The sequence below is a fragment of the Scophthalmus maximus genome, chromosome 18 (assembly GCF_022379125.1).
Source record: "Scophthalmus maximus strain ysfricsl-2021 chromosome 18, ASM2237912v1, whole genome shotgun sequence".
NCBI lineage: Eukaryota > Metazoa > Chordata > Actinopteri > Pleuronectiformes > Scophthalmidae > Scophthalmus > Scophthalmus maximus.
This window is the reverse complement of record NC_061532.1, coordinates 15597814-15618983: the sequence shown is the minus strand read 5'-3', so window position 1 is coordinate 15618983 and position 21170 is coordinate 15597814. Positions and strand designations below refer to the sequence as shown.

General features: G+C 45.8%; 1 protein-coding gene across 21 annotated transcripts in view; it reads right to left on the bottom strand.

Annotated features, from left to right (window-relative positions):
* Positions 1–20663, bottom strand: part of ptprk (protein tyrosine phosphatase receptor type K) — a 100124-nt gene extending 79461 nt beyond the window's left edge. For 20 of the 21 annotated variants that reach the window (XM_035617561.2, XM_047328550.1, XM_035617565.2 and 17 more), the window contains exons 1-2: positions 20526–20663; positions 13571–13594 (exon numbers count right to left, since the gene is read on the bottom strand). In XM_035617561.2, coding sequence (XP_035473454.1) covers positions 13571–13594; positions 20526–20598 — 97 coding nt within the window. In that variant the 5' untranslated portion in view covers positions 20599–20663. The remainder of the gene's footprint in view (positions 1–13570; positions 13595–20525) is intronic. The other variant, XM_035617566.2, reaches the window with a different exon arrangement.
* Positions 20664–21170: the final 507 nt, after the last annotated feature.

Here is a 21170-nt window from a genome sequence, read left to right as displayed (position 1 = left end):
AACTAGCTCTGTGTGTGTGTGTGTGTGTGTGTGTGTGTGTGTGTGTGTGTGTGTGTGTGTGAGGTTTTACCGTTTGCTGGTAGTGAACACATAGATGAATCTTAATGACCATCATTTAACCTTTAACCTCAGCTTGCGCGCACGCACGCACGCACACGCACACGCGCGCACACACACACACACAGAGAGAGAGAGAGAGAGTATCATATGAGTGGGGTCTCTCCGTCAGAGAGCAGCAATTGTCTTTCCTCTCCTGTTTGTCTCTCCCCTGCCGTTTAGGCCAATTCAAATCTCTGAATGCATAATGACGGCAGTAATCGCAGCACTAAAGCGCCGCTAAGAACCAGAGCTCACAACAAGCTACTCACGCCGCCGCTCCACCGTTCTGCTTTCAAATTCCTGTTTCGTTAAGTGATTTTTTTTCTTACTCGAGAGGTGAACAACATGTTTTAAAATTCCTGCATCCAATCACTTTTTGTAAAAAAAAAAAAAAAGAAAAGAATCTACCAGCCCTCTGCGGATGTGTTGTGACGTGCCGTCTGAAACATTTCATATTGTTTCGCTCTCTCTGCCCTTCCACCGCCTCCCGGGATGAATAAAGGAAACGAGGGATGAGGCGGAGACGGTTACAGAGAAGAGAGGGAATAATAAAGTGATGACCGAAGTCATTTCATCTTCACACCTACAGACTGGAAATCAGCAGGCAATTTCCTGCGTTCCCTGAGCTTACCACACAAAAAGTGTGTGTGTATGTGTGTGTGTGTAAACATTCAGATTGAAGAAAAAATTATACTTTGTCAGTTAGTCAGTTACTTCCTTGTTAGTCAGTCAATCATTGGACAGGCTGAGGCACGCACACACAAATACACACAGCGTGACGGCGGAGTGGGCCCTGTGTCAATCCCAGCATGCCTCTCTGCTCCGAGGCAGGAGATTCTGTCATCGCCGCGGTTACTGTCAGGACACGTCACTGGTAACCGTGGCAACTAATTAAGACCTGCCCCGTAAAAGCCTGTGGTCACCGTGCACGTGTGGAAACATCTACAAATGGACAAACTCAGTCATGCCATTAACTTCCTATAATAAACATGCATGCACACGCGCGCACACACACACACACACACACACACACACACACTTTCTAGCCCAAGTTGCTGAATCTGCCAGTCAGCATCACATCAGCATACACAGTGCATTACTCAACATGACTCCCCAGTCATTAGTCACACACGCACACATTAACTTAAATCCTTATGGAGAGTTACTCATAAGTGGAATTTATTGGTTTAGTTTCATTTTCATTGCTCATCAGATATTTAATCAGATGCATCCTGGAAGTTGCATGAAGTTTTTTGGTATACACAACAACATTTCCTCAGAACGTGGACTGGTAGTGTATATGTTTAAGACAGTTATTCTCATTGTTGATCAACTTGCAGTAATTTTTTTCAACATGACAACTTTTCTTTGCTGCATATAATTGTAAATTGAATATTTTGGAGTTTTGGATGAAAAAACAAGACATCTGAAGTTCACATTCACAATTTTTTGACATTTTATAGTCTAAATGATAAGTTTAAAAACAATCCCTGAATTTGTATATTACGGAAATGAATAATAAGAGTAAGATTTGTAAAGTTACTTGTTCAAAGCAGTACAATATTTCACTAGCATGACGTAAAGCTCCTCAAGTAAACTACGAGTAAACTCTACACTTAAATACAGTATGGGCCTTTTTTGATGTGCTCAGTTTCTGCACCGCTGCTGAGGATGATTCAATTTTAAAATTGCTTGTGATGATGACGGACTACTAATACATGTCGTCCGGTTAGCTAAACAACATTAAAATCATGTTTCAGCCAGTCGCTCTCCCTCTTACACGGCGATACGAGTGAGCGTCCACATCCGTCCACACCACATTAAGCGGAGACGTGGGTTCACTGACTGAATGCTGCGCCTATTTGAGCGTGTGTGTGTGTGTGTGTGTGTGTGTGTGTGTGTGTGTGTGTGTGTGCGTGTGCGTGTGCGCTCAGTAATGAGGTATAACTAGTGCACGTCAGTGAGAGTTGAGTGATCGGCGTAATGAGCAACAGAACATATAGGAGAAGGGACGGCAGACGAGGGGAGGAGAGGGAGAGTATTAAATTCTTTTATAATAACGATTGATTACACATCTAAAGGCGGCCTGTGTCTCTCCCCACATGACTTTTGATGCTCTGGAACAGCGATCATCATGAAATCTAACAGCTAAACCAACTAAATCATTTCTATATTGTTTTTCCACATTAAACTAAGGAAGTTTAGTCTCGAGACTTCCCCCCCCAAAAAAACAGGAAAAATCTATGAAGTACCCTTGGAAACCATGAATCCCAAATAATGAGAAGTTCGCTAGGTGCTGAGTGCTCTTTAGATATGTTCAAATATGATTATTACAGCTAGTTTTCAGTGGACGATGCCAATATTTAACTTACAACGGCAATTCAACTACTCTTTCAGGCTCTTACAACTTCACACGTGTGACGTAAAACCCATGGATTTGCTTTTCTAAGATTTGTATCAGCCTTCAAGAAGGCGGCTGGTGACATTTCAAATCCCCCACTCCGTCTTCTCGGTTAAATCTACACGGCTCACGGCCAAAAACGCCGAAGAATGTGAAACAAGAATCAGGCCCCTGAAAGACAAACACAGACGGGACTTCAGAGCAGAAAACCTTTGCAATCTCTGCACGGGATTCCCGCCAGTTGACAATGTGAACGAACGCGCACACACACACACACACACACGCACACGCACGCACACACACACACAGACAGACACACACACAGACAGACACACACACAGACACACACACAGACAGACACACACACAGACAGACACACACACAGACACACACACACACACACACACACACAGGAACAACGAACAAAGTCCGGTTCTCAAGTCCCCATGTGGGTGAACACAGGTCAACAACTTGTTGGTTCCTCTGCAGGTCAGAGTGAAGCCCAGCTCCGGTGTGTCTACATGGAAAAGCGAGCAGTGCTTTCGTAACAGCGTTTGAGCCTTAAACTCCGAACCGGGGAACAAATTCACGAGGAAAGGGGGGGGGGGGAACAAAACTCGCCTTACGGAGCAAGATCAGAGCAAGACAAAACCCAAGGCGCCGCGTCCCATCGAAACCAGCACGACTCCCTCTCCCCTCCCCTCCGTCTCGCTGCTCTGTTGTTATCGGCAGATACGGAGGAGGTATGGAATGAAAGAGTGCAGCTGCGAGTGTTTGTTGTGTCAGCCTGCTCCGGTCTGAGCCGCTCCTGCCTAGTTCCTTATCACACTTGAAACAGCTCTTGCTCCTTTCTCCCACACACTTCTTCTACTCTCTTCCCACCTCCATTCTGTATCATTTCACTCTCATCCCATTTTGGAAAAATGGGGGGGGGGGGGGGGATTATAGTCCCGAGTCCGTGTCGCTCAGATCCGGGCCTGTAACATCTAAGTAGCTTCTTATCGCCGTTACAAGCCATCGACAATATTACAAATCCAGATCCACTTCTGCAGTATACTGAGAGTAAGTGAGACCAAATGATGACTACAATAACTGAACAGAACTTTATTTTTTCCCCACACTGTATCTATACAACAAATCCCCCCCCCCCCCCCCCCCCCCCCCAATAAAAAATACAGCATATCTCTGTATCTATTAGCTGTGCCCGCTTCCGACAAACTCAGTCAACACAGTCCTGGTTGTTAGCGGAGGTTTTTTTTCAAAGGCGATCTGATTCAACACATGGCGACGAGTCAAATGTCAGAATGAATTAATTCCACTACTGTACACAGTGTTAACTGTTGTCAGGAGGTGAGTTTTCAAAGTCAAAATATTCTCCTTGAAAACACGCCGAGATACGATGCGATAACTGGTAATGCTGTTACCATTGATCTTATTACAAAAAAGCCCAGAAAGATGTTATCATGGTCCCAAGAGGAATTACCCTTCAGTGTGTTGAATCATGCTTCATTACATCGTAATAAAACACCACATTCGTATCGCAGCAGCCACGAAGAAGTGATTTACAATTCACTTAAGACGCCACGGAGAGGATACAAATACAAACTGTGGTCTTCTGTCAAGCCCACTCTTTTAGAAATAGAATTACATGTTTGGCTTTCTAAATTGTTATCACTGGTAGGTGGAGGTTTTGCACTGCTGCACGGTGCGTTGGTTGCAGGCAACAGTGGGCTGTGGATTTTCTTTTTTTCTCTGGTTTTGATTAGAAAAAAAACATGTGACTCATGCTCTTGGGAATCCCAGAAGAGAGAGTTTCATGTTGAGTAACTTTCTCTGGCTCAGAATCCTCTGACAAACATGAAGTATAGAACAGATTTAGAGAATCCAGGTAACTCCCCTTCACATGCAGCCTTCCCCTTTTCTCCCCCTAAGCAGTTTAAAGGTTGCAATAATCTGATTTTACAGTATTTGACATATCCTGTATCGAAAGTGCAGTGAACGCGTCTGACTCAGACAATCTCCCGCTACATTCTTTATACCGCAAGTCCAGCAGGAGCTGCTTGGGTCTACTCCACGAGAGAACAGTCACAACAGGACGAACAGTGTAGAATAGACTGTTTCCTATTATTAGCAACACTACATAGATCCTCTAACAGCAGATTATTTTCCTATAAGCCTACATGAAAGAAAAATCCCTGCCTTGTCCACATTGATAGGCTTTAAACGTCCACATCTCAACATCAGCGCCGGCCACGGTGAAATAATCATGTGTGTTTCTCGCACGCACGCACGCACGCACGCACACGCACACGCACACACACACACACACACACACACACACACACACACACACACACACACACACACACACACACACACACACACACACACACACACACACACACACACACACACACACACACACGGACAGAGCTAGAAGTGACTTCACTAAGACCTGGAGTGAAGTCACTCTCTCTTGTCTCCTCTTTCACTCCCTCTGCCGCTGCTGCTGCCTCGATTAAAGTCTTTCTCTCCCACTCTTTCAATCTCTTCTGCTCTCTTTGGACCACTAACCTTGATTCACTGTTCTGCTCGACTCTGCCTCGGGCTGGGACACACACACACACACACACACACACACACACACACACACACACACACACACACACACACACACAAACACACACACTGGACTCGCACTATACACAGACACGTATACGGACAAGTTTACAATAGAATAAAAAAAAAAACAGTGCGGCATACAACTGAATGGAAGATATAGCGTACACATGTACTTGACCATGGTAAAGTAGAAGTGGTTTGTTTGGGGCCAGTGTGAGGGGAAAGTGTGGCTAACCGAAACCACATGTGGCTGACTGTCTCTCTCTCTCCTGTCTCCCTCTTTCTCTCTCCATCCAGAGGTATGTGAGCCTCTGGAGTGTGTGTGTGTGTGTGTGTGTGTGTGCGTGTGTGTGCGTGTGTGTGAGGGGGAGGTGTGATACGGGGCAAACGGCAGAAAGAGAAGCAAGAGCGAGCTGGTCGCTTGGCATTAACCTTTTATTTATCCAGGGAGCGGTTGTGTCGGGCGGACGAAGGCCGCTTTCTTGTCGCGCAGTACAGGGTCACATGGGAGCTGCTCTCTTGTTGGCCACCAGATCAGTCAGGAGCTAAGTGCTTAGCTCAAGGTTAGAGTTGTTAATGCTATGAATAGAAGTAACTAAAGCCCCTTCGTATAGAGAAAAAAAAAAAAGGCTGTTCATGGACGCTGTGCTCTTGAAACGTTTGCATCCAAACTATTAAAATCTCCCCCTCCAAAGTTTGAGAACAGTTACTAACAAAAACCTCATTGTAATATGTATTTTTGCTTCTGCTAACTGACATAAGCACTCTGACTGCATGGGGTGACAAACGCTACCGCTAAACCACGGCTTAATGATAACGACCTCAAACATAAATATCGGTCGGTGAACTATCCAACACCGCGTCGTCAACAACAGTTATACATGCGGAAAAATCCTGCTCCTTTAAACTTGGATCTTATTCCCATAATTGTGGCCGTTCCCATTCAAGAGACTCGGGGTTCATTTCACCAAGCTTGCAACAAGCAAACCCGCAATTTGCAACACGACACAATTTCCCTCGGCCATTACTTTTTTACACTTATGACACATGCATGGCTGAACATGATCCCTGTCTGAGAGGCTGATTCATCCGCAATTTACAAGTGACAATCACTCGTGAAGCCGCTACCATGGCAATCCATACTGATGATGTAGTGAGAAACTGCAGTGTCGAAATGAAAGAGCAGGGATTTCTTTTATTGGAGCCATGACGAAGTGTTTACAACACTTTGCCTTCACCGCTGGCAGTCGAGTCGTGACTGATAAGAGACAAACCAGGAAGCGAATGTGGGTGACTGACTGACGTCATTGTTTCCCGACGTCTCCGTTCCAGGCGCTCGTAAACCTCCGGAGCAGTGTGGAGGGTGCAAATAAACCCGCTCGGAAAAAGCCAATTTGCTCAAGTTAATACAATGCCAGTAGAGAAGTTTGCGAAGGATGAGACCACACGTTCCAATTACTGCTCCCGGGGACAATCCTGCCAGACGACTACAACAGGAAGGGATGGCATTCCGCTCTCGGAGATCCATCACTCGAATATTAGCGCGGCGCGTTGCCGCTGCTGAGAATCGGAGCTGGAGCCGGCGAAAATCCTTTTAATCCCGTAATAAACATTTGACCCGAGGTTTCATTACAAATTCTACCCTTTCCCACTCGAAACAAAAAGTTATTTGAAGGTAGTTGAAGTTAGAAATTAAGTCAATTTGCCAAGATATCAAGGCTTTAGAGCGCCTCTTGAACCCTGGGCAATGCAAGTCTCATTCTTGGGAGAAATATTAATCCCCGTCGTAGATATGACTACGGTCGAAGAACAAAGGGAAGAAGGCATGGGCTCTGAATGACGGAACAACGAGAACAAAGACACTGAGACTCCAGTTGTTCCGTTTCAAACCTGTACTTAACTTCATGAAGCTCACTTCGTAATGACGGACTAACCCTACAAGACAGAGCGGCGCTGTGGTAGTGTCGTGTGCCTGTGTGTGTGTGTGTGTGTGTGTGTGTGTGTGTTTGTGTGTGTGTCTGTGTGTGTGTGTGTGTGTGTGTGTCTGTGTGTGTGTCTGTGTGTGTGTGTGTGTGCGTGTGTGTGTGTGTGTCTGTGTGTGTGTGTCTGTGTGTGTGTGTCTGTGTGTGTGTGTGTGAGGTTGAGTGTAAGAGACAGTTTGTGTCATGGGGAGGTAGCGCTGTATCTGCTAACCGTTGCTCCAACAAGACAGCTCGCTTGGCTCAAACACACACAATCGCAAGAACACATACACACACACACAGGCACACACACTACATTTACCTTTACCCCAACATAGACATAGTGACAGTTAACCCAGCCACTTAATACAAAGAGACAATTTCTTCTACAAAGACTTATATTCGAGGGCAGGGGAGCGTGTGTGTGTGTGTGTGTGTTTGTTTGTGTCTGAGTCAGAGTAAATCTGGCTGAATTGAAAACACAGCGGAGAGAAAACACTAACAAAGGCATTCCAGAAAGTGGGTGAGAGAGAGAGAGAGAGGGAGAGAGAGAGAGAGAGAGAGAGAGAGAGACCTTGACATGATGCAGGAGGGGGTGAGAGAGTGTTTTGTCCCAGTATGACACTGATACTTTGACCAAAAATTATTTTGTTAACTGTTGGCCTGTTAACGATTGGCTATCATTAGAAAAGGAATTTGGTTTCAGTCCGGGCGGTTGGTCGGACGAAACAAACAATATGAAGAAGCGGTCTTGGGATTTTGGACATTTAAAAAGAAGAAAAAAAGGTCAAACAAATGGCCATCTATTCCATCCGTTGTTTACCAGTTGCTCCGATGTTCCTCTGAACGTAAACCTCTTAGCCTTAACCTTAAACAGTCTGGATTTGAGAACACGGAGTCCCACCCTTGTTCTTGTTGTGGGGGGGGGGGGGACATGGAAACTGGAGAAACTGGGAGGAGAGGAGGTGAGAGGGAGGAGGAGGGTAGAGACGGGGCAGTGGATCTGGGGAGTTGGGGAGGGGAGTACATGAGAAGGGGGGGGGGGTTTGATGAACGTGGTGTTGCTTTGTTTAGGTTAGTGGGCCATAAATTCCAAGGGAAGGGAGGAATGGGGGGCCAGATAAAATAACCGTTAGGGGGAGGTTGGACTGTAGAAAAGAAGGGAGTCATACTTGGATATGTTTCAGGGAAATGGAAGGTGGAGAGGAGAGTTTGTTTGACTAAACTGAATGATTTTGCTCCACTCCGCCAGGCACGGTGCGCCGTCTGCGTAGAATCAACATCCCTGGAGAGAGTGTGTGTGTGTGTGTGTGTGTGTGTGTGTGTAGTATCAGCTTTGAAAAATACACCTTCGTTCTCTCAGGGCTACCTCCCACTGAAAGCATCACATGTCCTATTTTGGTGTTTTTCTTGGTTCACGTGTTGCTGCGCAGACCCCCGGGAGTCCGCTGGGAATTTTCCCCCCTGCACTGTTTTCTTATCACTTCCACTGGAAAGGAAACACTGTTTCGCAGCCGTCCAAACAGCCGCGCAGTTCACTAAATCGCAGCGGCAGAACCCGGCGGGTCCGGGTTTCCCACGAGCGCTTATTCGGCGCCGGCCACTCGAACGCGCCGAGTGCCTCGGGGAGTTATGGTCTCAGAGGGAGCTCTGAACCTACGATCTATGGCGGCCGCGGAGAAACCGTTGTTTAGATTCACGAACGCACAGGCGTACAACTCAAAAGGCGTGTTTTGGGGTGTACGGTGGCAGATCAACAGGCAGCACCAGCCCCTCTATAGAGCTGCTTTCTGACATGCACCGAAGTCCGGGAATGTTCTGGAACTTCCCCTGATGGAATGTCAAGAAAATGTCTGGAACACAGCAGCGGGATTGTCGCCGAGTCCTGCCTCGTCTCCGGGAAATGTCTCGGTGCGATTGGGCAACGATAGAGTGATACCAAAAAGAGTGTAACTTAAGTGCAGTTTTTTTTTCCCCCACACATCTTTTCTATCAAATTCCTGTGAGGAAGAGATTTCCTTATATGGTTTAAAAAGCTTTATTTTAGCTTGAAAAGAAGTGAGTCTCATCAATATATGCGCTGATTAATGTTTACAATTACAGAAATCAATCAGTCAACAGACCGTAGGTGAAAAATGTCAATCAGTATTTCTGAAGGGCAAGTTGACGTCTTCAGTTTGCTTATTTTTACCCAAAAACTTAACGCATGTAGTGTTGCTCAATCATCAAAATTTGAGGTTCATTCGACCATAACATGGTAAATGAATAGAGGACTTAATGACAATGGTTTACTGACTAACTTTAATGTAAATTATTTTGTGTGTGCGTCGCTCTCTGCAAAATATATCTAAAAGTATAGTGGCAATTGCTGTTGGGGGATACTGAATTTTGCCATGGTTAATAATCTTCATCCTACTTTCATATTCATACAAATAAGGTTTTGAAAATAAATAATCAATTCAACACTTTATTCATAATGCTTTGACATATTCTTCTAATGTGTGGATGTTAAACATGCTACTGGACTTAACTTCTAACCTATGACTTTGAGATCAGGGCTGAGAGCGACCAACCAGAAATCTGACGGACAAACAGATGTTCAACACTTTAACTCCCCCCCACACACACACATGTCTGTCTGTCTGTCTGAGTGATTGACTGTAGGTGGGTACGTGTGTGTGTGTGTGTGTGTGTGTGTGTGTGTGTGTGTGTGTGTGTGTGTGTGTGTGCCATCGCTGTCTGACTGACCATGTGTCTGCAGTCATCTAGTCATCTGCAGACAGGAGGGACACACACACACACACACACACACACACACACACACACACACACACACACACACACACACACACACACACACACACACACACACACACACACACACACACACACACACACACACACACACACACACACACACACACACACACACACACACACACACACACACACACACACACACACACACACAGAGAGAGAGAGGACAGCAGAAAGACAGACAGATACAGATTAGGGTGGCAGACAGACAGATAAAAAGAACACCGTAACACCATTTTGAGGGAAAAGATAGCTCGGGAATATCTGCTGTAAGATTTAAATCTCAGCTCACACAGAGGAGCAGCAGCGTCGTGGTGATGGCAAGATACAAAGTCAGGGATGGAGATGATAATCTTAATGGACTGGTCATCTGTCGGTAAGCTCCTGATTCACACACACACACACACACACACACACACGAGTTTATAAATCTCGAAAGCTTATACGGCTCTTGAACTTAAAATCAGCTTAAAGAGCAGAGCAGAAGAGAGTTATCGGAAAAAGGAATGTAAGGAGAGTAAAAATAGCGTCCTTGTCTTTTTGATATCAGTATATACATACGTGGCTGAAAGTGACTGCAACACAATGTCCTCCGGGGTTTTATCATGAGGCTACACATTCACACACACACACACACACACACACACACACACACACACACACACACACACACACACACACACACACACACACACACACACACACACACACACACACACACACACACAGATCAGGAACTGGACATTCTGTGGTCTACTGATCATGGATTGCTTATGGCTACTAATGTAAACCACTTCAGCCACTGCCCCAAAGCTACACACACACGAGAGCTCTTTGGCCATGTTCACTGTAAACCAAGTCCACCTGAAGGCAAACACATAGGGTCAATACACACACACACACACACACACACACACACACACACACACACACACACACACACACACACACACACACACAGGTTGTCACATTTACTCAATGCAGACAAAACCACTGTCCACAAAGTTATTTTATCTCGTTCTTCAATAAATTCTGACATTATCTGTCACTTTAAATATTTAATTTGTCTAACGTGACCCTTAAGGAGATTTGAAGTTAACAAAAACAGCAGAAGGACACTAAAAGGCACACGGCTCTCTCTAAAAACTAATATTTTGGATAAGCGTATTAAAATTCTCCATTATAGATTATTTTGGGCCATTCTCTTTTGTTAGGAAGTTGAAAGAAGAGGGAGGAGAAAGGTTGAGAGAAAAAAAAAGATAATGTTTCTGGATGGATGGTGAGCCAGGGCGCTTGGTTTCACATGAGCCGACTGAGTCACCAGAATTCCCCAACACTCCTCCAACCTACTATCTTCAAACATTTGATAAATACGCAGGACAAGGCCAGCGTGTGGTTTCGGGGGGGGGGGGGGGGACACGACTCCCTGGTATCAGTTTTTAGCTTAAGTTCCTTGAATGTAACCTTGCTAATGTCAACCGCATTAATACTAATGTCAATGCTGATAGCGTTCATTTTGTAATTTGTTCCGTTTTCTGCAGAATGTTATGGCAGTGGGCCGCCTCGCCTCAGATAAAGACCTCTTCCTCAAATGTCAGAGATTCAGTTTGCTCTAAAGTACTTAAAATGAAACATCAATCGTCCAAGAAAAACAGAATACGTTTCTCCACCACCGCTGGGAAGCCACAATCTTGTTCAAGAACCAAAACTGATGTGGAATTAAAAATAGATTCTTATGTGCAAATTATTGCGTACATAAGATGCAATGAATATTTTTGTCATTTTATAATCTACAAATAGACAATGGCATATTCTTAATAGGAAGAACATCAGCGTTGCATTATTACCTACACCGAGGAGGTCATGTTGTCGCGGTTCGTTTGTTCGTCAGAAGGATTACGCCAAATACTGCTGAATGGATTTCCACCAAACTTGGTGGAAGGATGGGTCACGGGCCAAGAAAGAATCCTTTGAAGTTGGATCCAGATTTTTTTTAACTCCTTCTTCAGCAGTCTGAGCGCTTTGTTTCGCTGTTTTTTAAGCTTGTTTTTTTTTACATTTTTACCAAGTGCATGGGGTGGAAGTTGAAAACGTCTGGCCTTTCCATCCTTTTTGGAGACGTGGGTTATTCCCAACAAAACAAGAACATTACGGACTTTATCTTCTAAGATTTGATTTGAAATTTAACGTAAAACTAGCTCAATCTAGCCTCATCTTCAGTGAGAGCAGATTCAGAACCTCCCAAAAAAACGTTTTCGCGAACCTGTCCTGCTTAATATGAACTGACACAATTCTTGCCCCTCTGGCTTTTCATTAAGCCTCTATTATTTTTAATACTAATAATTACAATTGTGATTTTAAGCAGAGCACTCCAAATTCACAAAATGAAAAATAAATGTCAGCTTTTATTTTATTTTTTAACGATTAACCAAACCACCTTGTGTTAAATATGCCGCAATGCCTTCTGGGATACCGGCTCCGCCAAACTCTACAGTTACACAGCGATCTCTCTCTGTCTGTCCCTGCTGTGTGAAGCGTCTGTGGCATTTTTTTTACTAACCTGTCACTTTCACAAACAAAGAAACAAAGTCCCTCATTAACAGCCAGCCGCTGTGTTTGCGCGAGCGTGTGTGCGTGTGTGTCAGAGAGGATATGAAGATAGAGGACATGTGTGAGAGGATGTGTGGCGTCTGAAGTGGATAATGGGAAGGGAAGAAGAAGAGGAGGAGAGGAGCGGAGAAGAAGGGAAGAAGAAGAAAGTGGACGAGAAGAGACGGTGTGTTCCGCCACTGACGGAACAAAGTTACTCAGAGCTCTTTTATTAAGGACGAGGCTCAACTGAACAAACAGCACCTGAAAACTTCAAACCTCCCAACAGCTGTCTGACTTCACACACAGACAGAGACAGAGACAGGAAGAGAAACACACGGACAAATGGCAAACGGATTAGCTGACAGCGAGGCTGGCGGAGCAACAAAGACGCACAAAACAGACGCTTCACATGTTTCATTAACTCCACACCAGCGTGAAGTTGTGGAGATTATTTTCCACGGAGCAAAGTAGCTGTAGGTGTGACCTGACGGAGCGGAAACAACTTCAGCGTGGAGTCGAATCGTTCCCGCGGGATTCTGAAAGTTCACGGCCGCAATAAACCTTTTGAAAATATCACCACATACGCCGCCTTAACAAGGCGTGGCAGCTTATTAACACAGAAACCCACAATGAGCATCAAGTCAAAAGGGAACGTAACGTTAGTAAAGACGAGAGATGTTCCGATACGGATACCAGTATGGGAAATGACTCCGATACTGATGGAGACGCCGAGTCGGCCATCGGAGAATTCCCGAATCTATGAACCGATCCGATAGCACCTTTTTAAAAGAAGTAAAACTGGAATGTCCTTTCATGGGAAATTCACTTTTACTCTTACTGGGTATCGGGAATGGGAAAGCGGTGTCGGAACATCTCAATAAAGACATCAGCTAGAACATGGGATGACGATGGACGACAAAGCGACACTTAAATCACTAGAACGAATGTCTACACATTTAAAAAAGGAATCCTAAGTCAAGTTGTGGACACTGGGATGGATGAGTAGGACGACAACAGAGACTATGACGACGGTGACGACGGATGAAGCTCAGCTCGGGGCTGGCCAGTCAGAACTCACCCTTCTCGGAGCGCCCCATGTGAGCTGGGTCCAACAGAAGCAAAGCAGAGAATAATAAGACAGAATTAGACTGGACAGCATGCACAGAGCAACATGTGTTTCAGATTCAGCATCGACCGACGCCAGAGGGCACTTAACGCTGGGCTCAGACTACGGGAGTTTTCAAATCCTAACCGATTTTGAAAAATCTGTGTTGCGTCACGCACTGGATGAGAATATATTCGCGGTTATTCTTCTCTCTAATCTCCGACGAGCACGCGCTACAAGATTTGAAAAATAGTGGCACATTTTCGACAAGCCTTTTCCTCCAACCCAGCCGTCCGCCGCGCTCGCATACAGCAGCTTGTTGCGCAATCTCCATTTCAAAAGGTCCACAATGTCGAGCGGCTGACAGTGTGGCTAGCAACGTCAGCTCGGCGACACTGTCAGCCGCTCGACTCGTCTCTCTCATTGTTTCCTAAAAAGAAATGATGGACGTACCCAATTTTAAATCCTTCATATCAAACATGTCTGCTAATCATTGAGGCGGCCTTGATGATTCTGCGGACAGTTCGGGAGGTTTGAGGTCGTCCCTGTAAACCGCTGGCATTACCAGATAATCTGGGCTGAACATCGGAACCGACCAAGATTCCAGAACAGATTTCTTCTGCAATTCACACTGGCTGAAATTCCTGTAGTCTGAGCCCTTAACTTGGGTAGTAACATCATATGAGTTACATATTCCCACCCCCAAAGTTTGACATTTGAATGACGGGCTGGTTATCGAAAACCAACATATTCCTCGGTTATTATAAGCTGGCTTTAAATGCTTGATTTACACTTACCCTTACTACTTTGAACAGACTGGTTCTGGCGAAAAATCATGAATTTGGCGCTTCATCCCACAAGGAAAAATTATAGTTTTTTAAGTGTCAAGTGCATCTCCTATATGTGAGATATTAAATTTCAATTATTACTGGTAGAAACATGAAGCTGCATAGCTCGAAGGCTAAGTGTGCAGTTGTTTTTTTCTGCGGCTCATTAGCAATAACACGCACATAAGTGGCAAAAAACTCACTGCTTTTGTTGGCAGTCATGATGTGATAAAATACAGTGCCTATGAAAAAAGCATTTAAACCCCCTGGAAATGTTCGTGTTTTATTGTCTTATCGGATTTACTGCAACATTTGAAGAGTCTGGCTTCTCCTTAAAAGAAAAAAGTGATCTTGTAAAAAAAAAAAAAAAAAAAAAGCTGTAAAATTTGCCACTAACGCAGCCTAACGGCAAGCAAGCGAACCCAAAGCCTCAGAAATAATCAGCAATAAAAAGCAATCGCATTAACGAGGAACACACAATCCGCACACGAGGTGGTATTTAAAAAGAAAACCACCGGGGACAACCTTAAGTGTAACCTTTGACCCAACACATGCCCGGCCTCGACCTTTACCCTCTGCTTAACCCGACCCCCGTGTTAACCCTAAAAATAATCATTTTCCAAGGACTGTCGTCACCTGCCGGCTTCCGCCAATCTCTCTCACTCCCGTACACACACACACACACACACACACACACACACACACACACACACACACACACACACACACACACACACACACACACACACACACACACACACACACACACACACACACACACACACACACACACACACACACACACAGGCTCCATTATTTATATCATTATCACCAAGCACAAGACTACACAACTGGTGCTGAGGCTGCTCACATCTGTGTGTGTGTGTGTGTGTGTGTGTGTGTGTGTGTGTGTGTGTGTGTGTGCGCACACACTGTAATGTAATTAATCAGCTGCAAGTGTTGATTACTTAATCTGTCATTAGCCAGCCGCGTGTGTAAGAGAGAGAGTGTGTGTGTGTGTGTGTGTGTGTGTGTGTGTTTCGAGCCCCCCCTTGCACAGACAGCTGTGACCAGAGCCAAGCAGGGCAGAGCGGAGATTGATGATATAGGACTAATACCATCATTCATCAGGGATGTGATATTTCAAGGATTCTGGATTTGTTTGGGATGTTGCTGCCTCCCTCTCATTTCCAATGGGACCTTCTTGGTTCACTTCCTGCTCTGCCGACTGCTGATGTACACTCATCATCTACCGGTCCATAAAGGTTAATCTGACCATGACCACACCCATGGGGTACATTCCCATCTGCCCCCTTTTTGATGTAAATTGTCCAAGTCCTGCTTCACGAAGAAAGGTTGCAATCACAGCTGAGAACCTTTTTCTACATAGAACCTTGATGGTATACTTGTTTTTCTTCCTCTTCTTAAGACAAACTATCCCATGTCCAATGTCACACTGACACGCACTATCACAAGTCTGTTCTCCAGCAGGAACCCGAAAAATAAAGGATACAAATGAGAGGGGCTGTTGGGGGTACATGCACCTTCAACATCTCAGGTTGTAGTCCAGACCACCTGCGGTTTCTTTCTCTCTACTCAACACCAGTGGATGCATAGATAGGATCAATGAATTAACAAATACCCTCTTATTATGGGGGGCAGCAACGAAAAAGGACATATTTCTTGACCCCAAACAACCCACAGAGTCTCAACACAATAAATAGCCTCTTTTTTTAATTTCTTAACTGTACAGCATTAGGGGAAAAGCACTTTTGTACCCAACAAAGAGCTGATTCGAGCAATGTACTTTTCCAAATGCAGTAAAGTAGGAAGGCGGCAGTGTTGCGAGTCCTCGGGGGCACTAAAGTCCGGGTATTTTCCTAAAATGTTCCCATGGATCTGTATGTGAGAACGCAAATGTCGGCAAGTGTTGCTCCAGACATTTTTCCGGAACGCTTCCTTCCTGCACCCGGGTAAAACGATCCTCCCTGCCAGCACACCAACTCCTGGCTGAATTGTTCCTATAGTGTTTTAATTGAGAACACATGTAGTGGCATTGCATCGTGTTTTGGGCAGCTGATATTTTCCTCACAGCGCGGTGGTGTGCGATGGAGACCTGAATCACAACACGTCAATCGTGTCACGTTCTCCGTGTCCCTCGCTCCTCCGTACTCTCTACGGAGAGAGTTGCACTGTCGCTTGTGTGTCGCCAAACGCATTTATTCAAACAAATTTCCTTCGCACACAAACACACGCAGACACACACACACACATGCTAATGGGGGATTAGCTAATGAATTCTCTCAACAGATTAATTACATTGCTTGTGCGCGCACAGACTTCATCCCCCACACGGCTGAAGAAATGAGCCAGTACTTTCAAAGAGATGAGTTTCTCTTTCTTTCTTTCTTCGCGTGCTCTCTCTCTCTCTCTCTCTCTCTCTCTCTCTCTCTAATCTATCACTAAATTGAAATCCGTGGAAACAGATTGGCTCAGGGCATGGTGGCGTTTTATTTGAAGAGAAGACATTAGGATGGATCTGACGGAGGGCGGCGGAGTGAAGCATCGCTTTTAACGAGAAAAAATAAATAAAACGGCCCTTTGATTTGGCGCCATTTTGCCTGGCATGAGTAGAATGAGGCGCGTTTTTTCCCCTTTCTTTTCAAAATGTGAATTGAGAGGCAAACATTTCGCATGCTTCGTCTGTGTGCCACTGTACTCCGGAGGGCTTAAAGACATCGGCCTCCCTCTTTCTCTTTAAGTGACAGCAACACACATGAGTTGACACACATTCGCTACACACACACACACGCACACACACTGACACTACCTCCTGCCGTTTTCACAGTCTCTTGAGTGGAGGAGAAGCCCACGGCCAAAAACCAATGGTTGCATTTCTTGCCACCCCCCCACCCCCCGCCCTTCTCGTCCTCTTTCTCACTCTCTCTTTCTCTCTCTTTCTCTCTCTCTCTCTCGCCTTTCTCTGGGAAAACAGACAATTTTATTTTCATCTTCCAAATGGGAAGCGGAAAAGTAATTATAACTAAACCAACTTGGTTCTTATGTTCAAAATACTTAAAATAATTTACAATTATAATCAAACCCGGCTCAGTAGCAGCAGCAGCAGCAGCAGCCTCCTAATTCGTCTGGTGACGCTAATGGAAAACAATTATCTCACTTCATTAAGATTACAGACGCTGGGAATCTGTGTCACAACTCCATCAGAGAGGAGACACACATTTGGAAAGTTGTCAAATTAGCATAAAAGTCAGCTGCTGACTTCGTGACAAGGCGACGAGACGCGCGCTCGCTCACATTTTTGTTTCACCGAGTTCTTGAGCGATAAGCCAAAACAAAAAAAAATGCCTCAAAACAGCTTGATAAGAAGAGACATGAGCGAGAGAGTGACATATTTACATAAACGCCATCATTTATAGTTTCAATTTTCTAAACCGAAAATTAGGAGATAACGACAGAAAAAGAGACGGATTCAGAGAGGAGACGAGTTAACGCAGACTCAAAGTGACTTTGTCAACACAGTTCCACCGCCTGGCCACTGATCTCTCTTGTCAGTGATGTACAAGTGAAACAGAAACACACACACACACACACACCTTCTTAGTGATTTCTTTCATTTATTGACTTTGGGTCTAATAATCGCCACTTTTTCCCCCTCAGCGACAGGTCACATTGGCTGCATTATCGATCTGCCTGTTAACCCCCATCGGCCTCATCACTTTCACACAATGCGTTGACGTTATTAGATAAAAGTACGTGTCATTGATTGTGCTGATCTATAAAAAATCTACCGTGCCCTGGGCCTGCGCCTTCTTTGGTCTTGTTGTGATCATAGAGGAAAGAAAATGACAATTAAACAAGCCTTACCTCTGCATTTCTATTAACAGTGCCCCCTTTTTATCCCATTCTGCAACACAACCAACTCTTCTTCTTCTTTTCTTTTTTTTTTTACCCCCGTCCCCAAACTAATGTCAGCCCTCCTCCCAATGTGTAAAGCGGCATCCAGTCACTAGCATTTACTTGCAAATTAACAGCACTCTTAATTCCCAGAGAGGGCCTCCGAGAAATTCCACACATTTGTTCCCCCGCAGGACCAAATGGCTACGAGGGAGGGGAAGTGGGGGGTAGTTATAGGACATTGGAGAGAGATGGGGGGGGGGTGGCAATTAAAAGCTCACAGAAGAATTGGTAATTAATGTGTAATTTCTATGCAAATCATTGACGGTAACAGACACTGTTACTCTGTTACTGGTAATTTCCCAGCACTCAAATGGAGCGTGATGTTACATCCTTCATGTGGCCTCAGTGTGAGTTCTTGAGGTCAACTTTCAAACAGCTGTCTGTGTGTGTGTGTGTGTGTGTGTGTGCGCGTGCTGGGAGTTCAGAGTCAACCAAGCAACTGAATGCGGAAACAAAAACGCACAGCGGCCGCGCGCGCGTGCACGCGCACACACACACACACACACACAGGTAGGGAGACCCAGAGCGCTGCAGAGGAACAGTCCGCTCGAATCGCTCCTGGAGGACAGAACTTCCTTCAGCCAGTTCGTTGCAGGGACGTTTGCATCGAGCAGCACTTGCTGCAGCTCCCCCCCCCCCCCCCCTCTCTCTCTCTCTCTCTCTCTCTCTCTCTCTCTCTCTCTCTCTCTCTCTCAGAGTTGCGTACGCGTTCCTCTCTGCGGACTGGAGCGGGCGGAGAGGCGAGCACACCCCCCGTGCGGATCACTGCTCCAACTTGCGAGTCTTTTGCAAGACGACCCCCCCCCCCCCCCCCCAAAATGAAAGCACTTGGTGAATAAAACAACGCCGACATACGTTTTCACGTGACGGTTCTCAACTCGTCCGGTTTCACCCTGCGAACCCTTTTACGCACAAGTCCATAGAAATCACACTCGACCACCGCGGGTCTCCAAAAGTCTCTGGTTCCCTCCCTCCTCCTCCTCCCGTCCGCGTCCCTCTTCTCGAGTTAACGGCGCGGGACGACGGACGATCGGCGAACACACACGCAATCAATCGTCCCCAACCATTAGGTTTGATTGCGAATAAAAGTTTAAAAAATAAATGGGATCGGTGGCTCGGTTTGCCAAGAGCGACCATCGGCTCACACGCACAAGAGCAACAGTCGTGCACAGAGGAGGTTTTTAAACACACAACAAGACTCGTATAAAGCACATGAATAACCAAGAGTGCTCCTATTTACGTGCATAATAAAGGGTGGGATGAACTCTGTGTGTGTGTGTGTGTGTGTGTGTGTGTGTGCGCGCGTCATGCTGCGCCACGCCATGAGATAATCATAGAGCATAAAAGTGTGGGATCGAAGCAGTGAACAGCTGATACGTGTCATCACTACATGCGTGTGTTGTGTTATTAGTTGTTATTGTGATATGATCTCCGTGCACACTGGAACTTTTTTTTTTTTTTTTTTTTTGCTCCATCCATGCGCTGCAGCCGCGACAGCGACGATCCCCCCCTCCTCATTAAAAGCTGCACGCTCCTCTCATAACGACTCTTATTGTCGTTATAAAAAGCCTCACGTGTTGCCACGTGTATATATGATCATGATCTGCAAGTAAGTGCAGCTAATTTTTAGGGTTTTTTTGGGAGGGAAATAAAAATCGGCTTTTCTAGATGTGAGCAGGAGAATCTCGCCGATGCAAATGTAAAGACCCCCCCCCCCCCCCCCCCCCCCCCCCCCCCAAAAAAAAAAAAAAAACCACACTGAACTAACTCTTTATTTTGAAATGCCAGAGTTGTGGTCGTACGTCGTGTGAGTACCAGTGTCGGCCCGGACCTGTACGCTGGGTTCACACGACACGAGAGTCGAGCAGCCTCGCGCGGGCTCCACCGGACAGATTAAAGGGTTGGCCAACCAAAAAACTAAAAAGTGCGGATCCCCAACCCGGACACGGCGGTGGACTTCCTCTTCCTCCGCGGCTCCCGAGCGTCCGCACACCTGCCGGCGAAGGTGTGCGGTCGCTCGCTCGGTCGCTCGGTCGCGCGCCCGGACGGAGGAAGCGGAAACTTTTGGTTCGGACGACCTCGGGCCGACGCCGCGCGCCGTCGACCCGACCCCGCGCTCTCACCTGTGGGCATCTGAGCGCAGCCGGCGGAGAGCAGGAGCAAGAGTCCCAGGCACTCGCGGAGCAGCGTATCCATGTCTCTCCTCCCGAGACGCGCGACGAACTAAAAAGTTTGGATCTTCAAGAGTTTCTCCTCCTCCTCGTCCCTCTTCTCCGTGTCAAGTCTTCCGTGGGTGGTTATTGTTATTGTTATTCTTAATATTCCTGCTGCTGCTGCTGCTGTTGTTGTGGACTCCGCCGCCCCATTCTCTCCTTTCTCCGCGTCTCTCTCTCTCTCTCTCTCTCTGTCTCTCTCTCTCTCTCTCTCCTGCGCTCGAGGACACTACACGGGTTGTTCCACGCGCAGCCAGCGAGCGAGAGAGAGAGAGAGAGAGAGAGAGAGAGAGAGAGAGAGAGAGAGAGAGAGAGGGAGAGAGGGAGGGGGAGAGGGAGTGCGTGACGTCACGATGATGGAGTTGATTTAAAGAACAGTACATTGACTGAAACGACGTATCACAATGCGGATTACTTGTGTTGTGATGTTTCACGTAGTATTTTTTATATATATATATGTATATATATATATGTATATATTGGGCTTTGAGAGCCATTTTTACACATTCATATTGAAGTTGTAAAAAGGTTGAAGGTGCTATATATGCTACACAT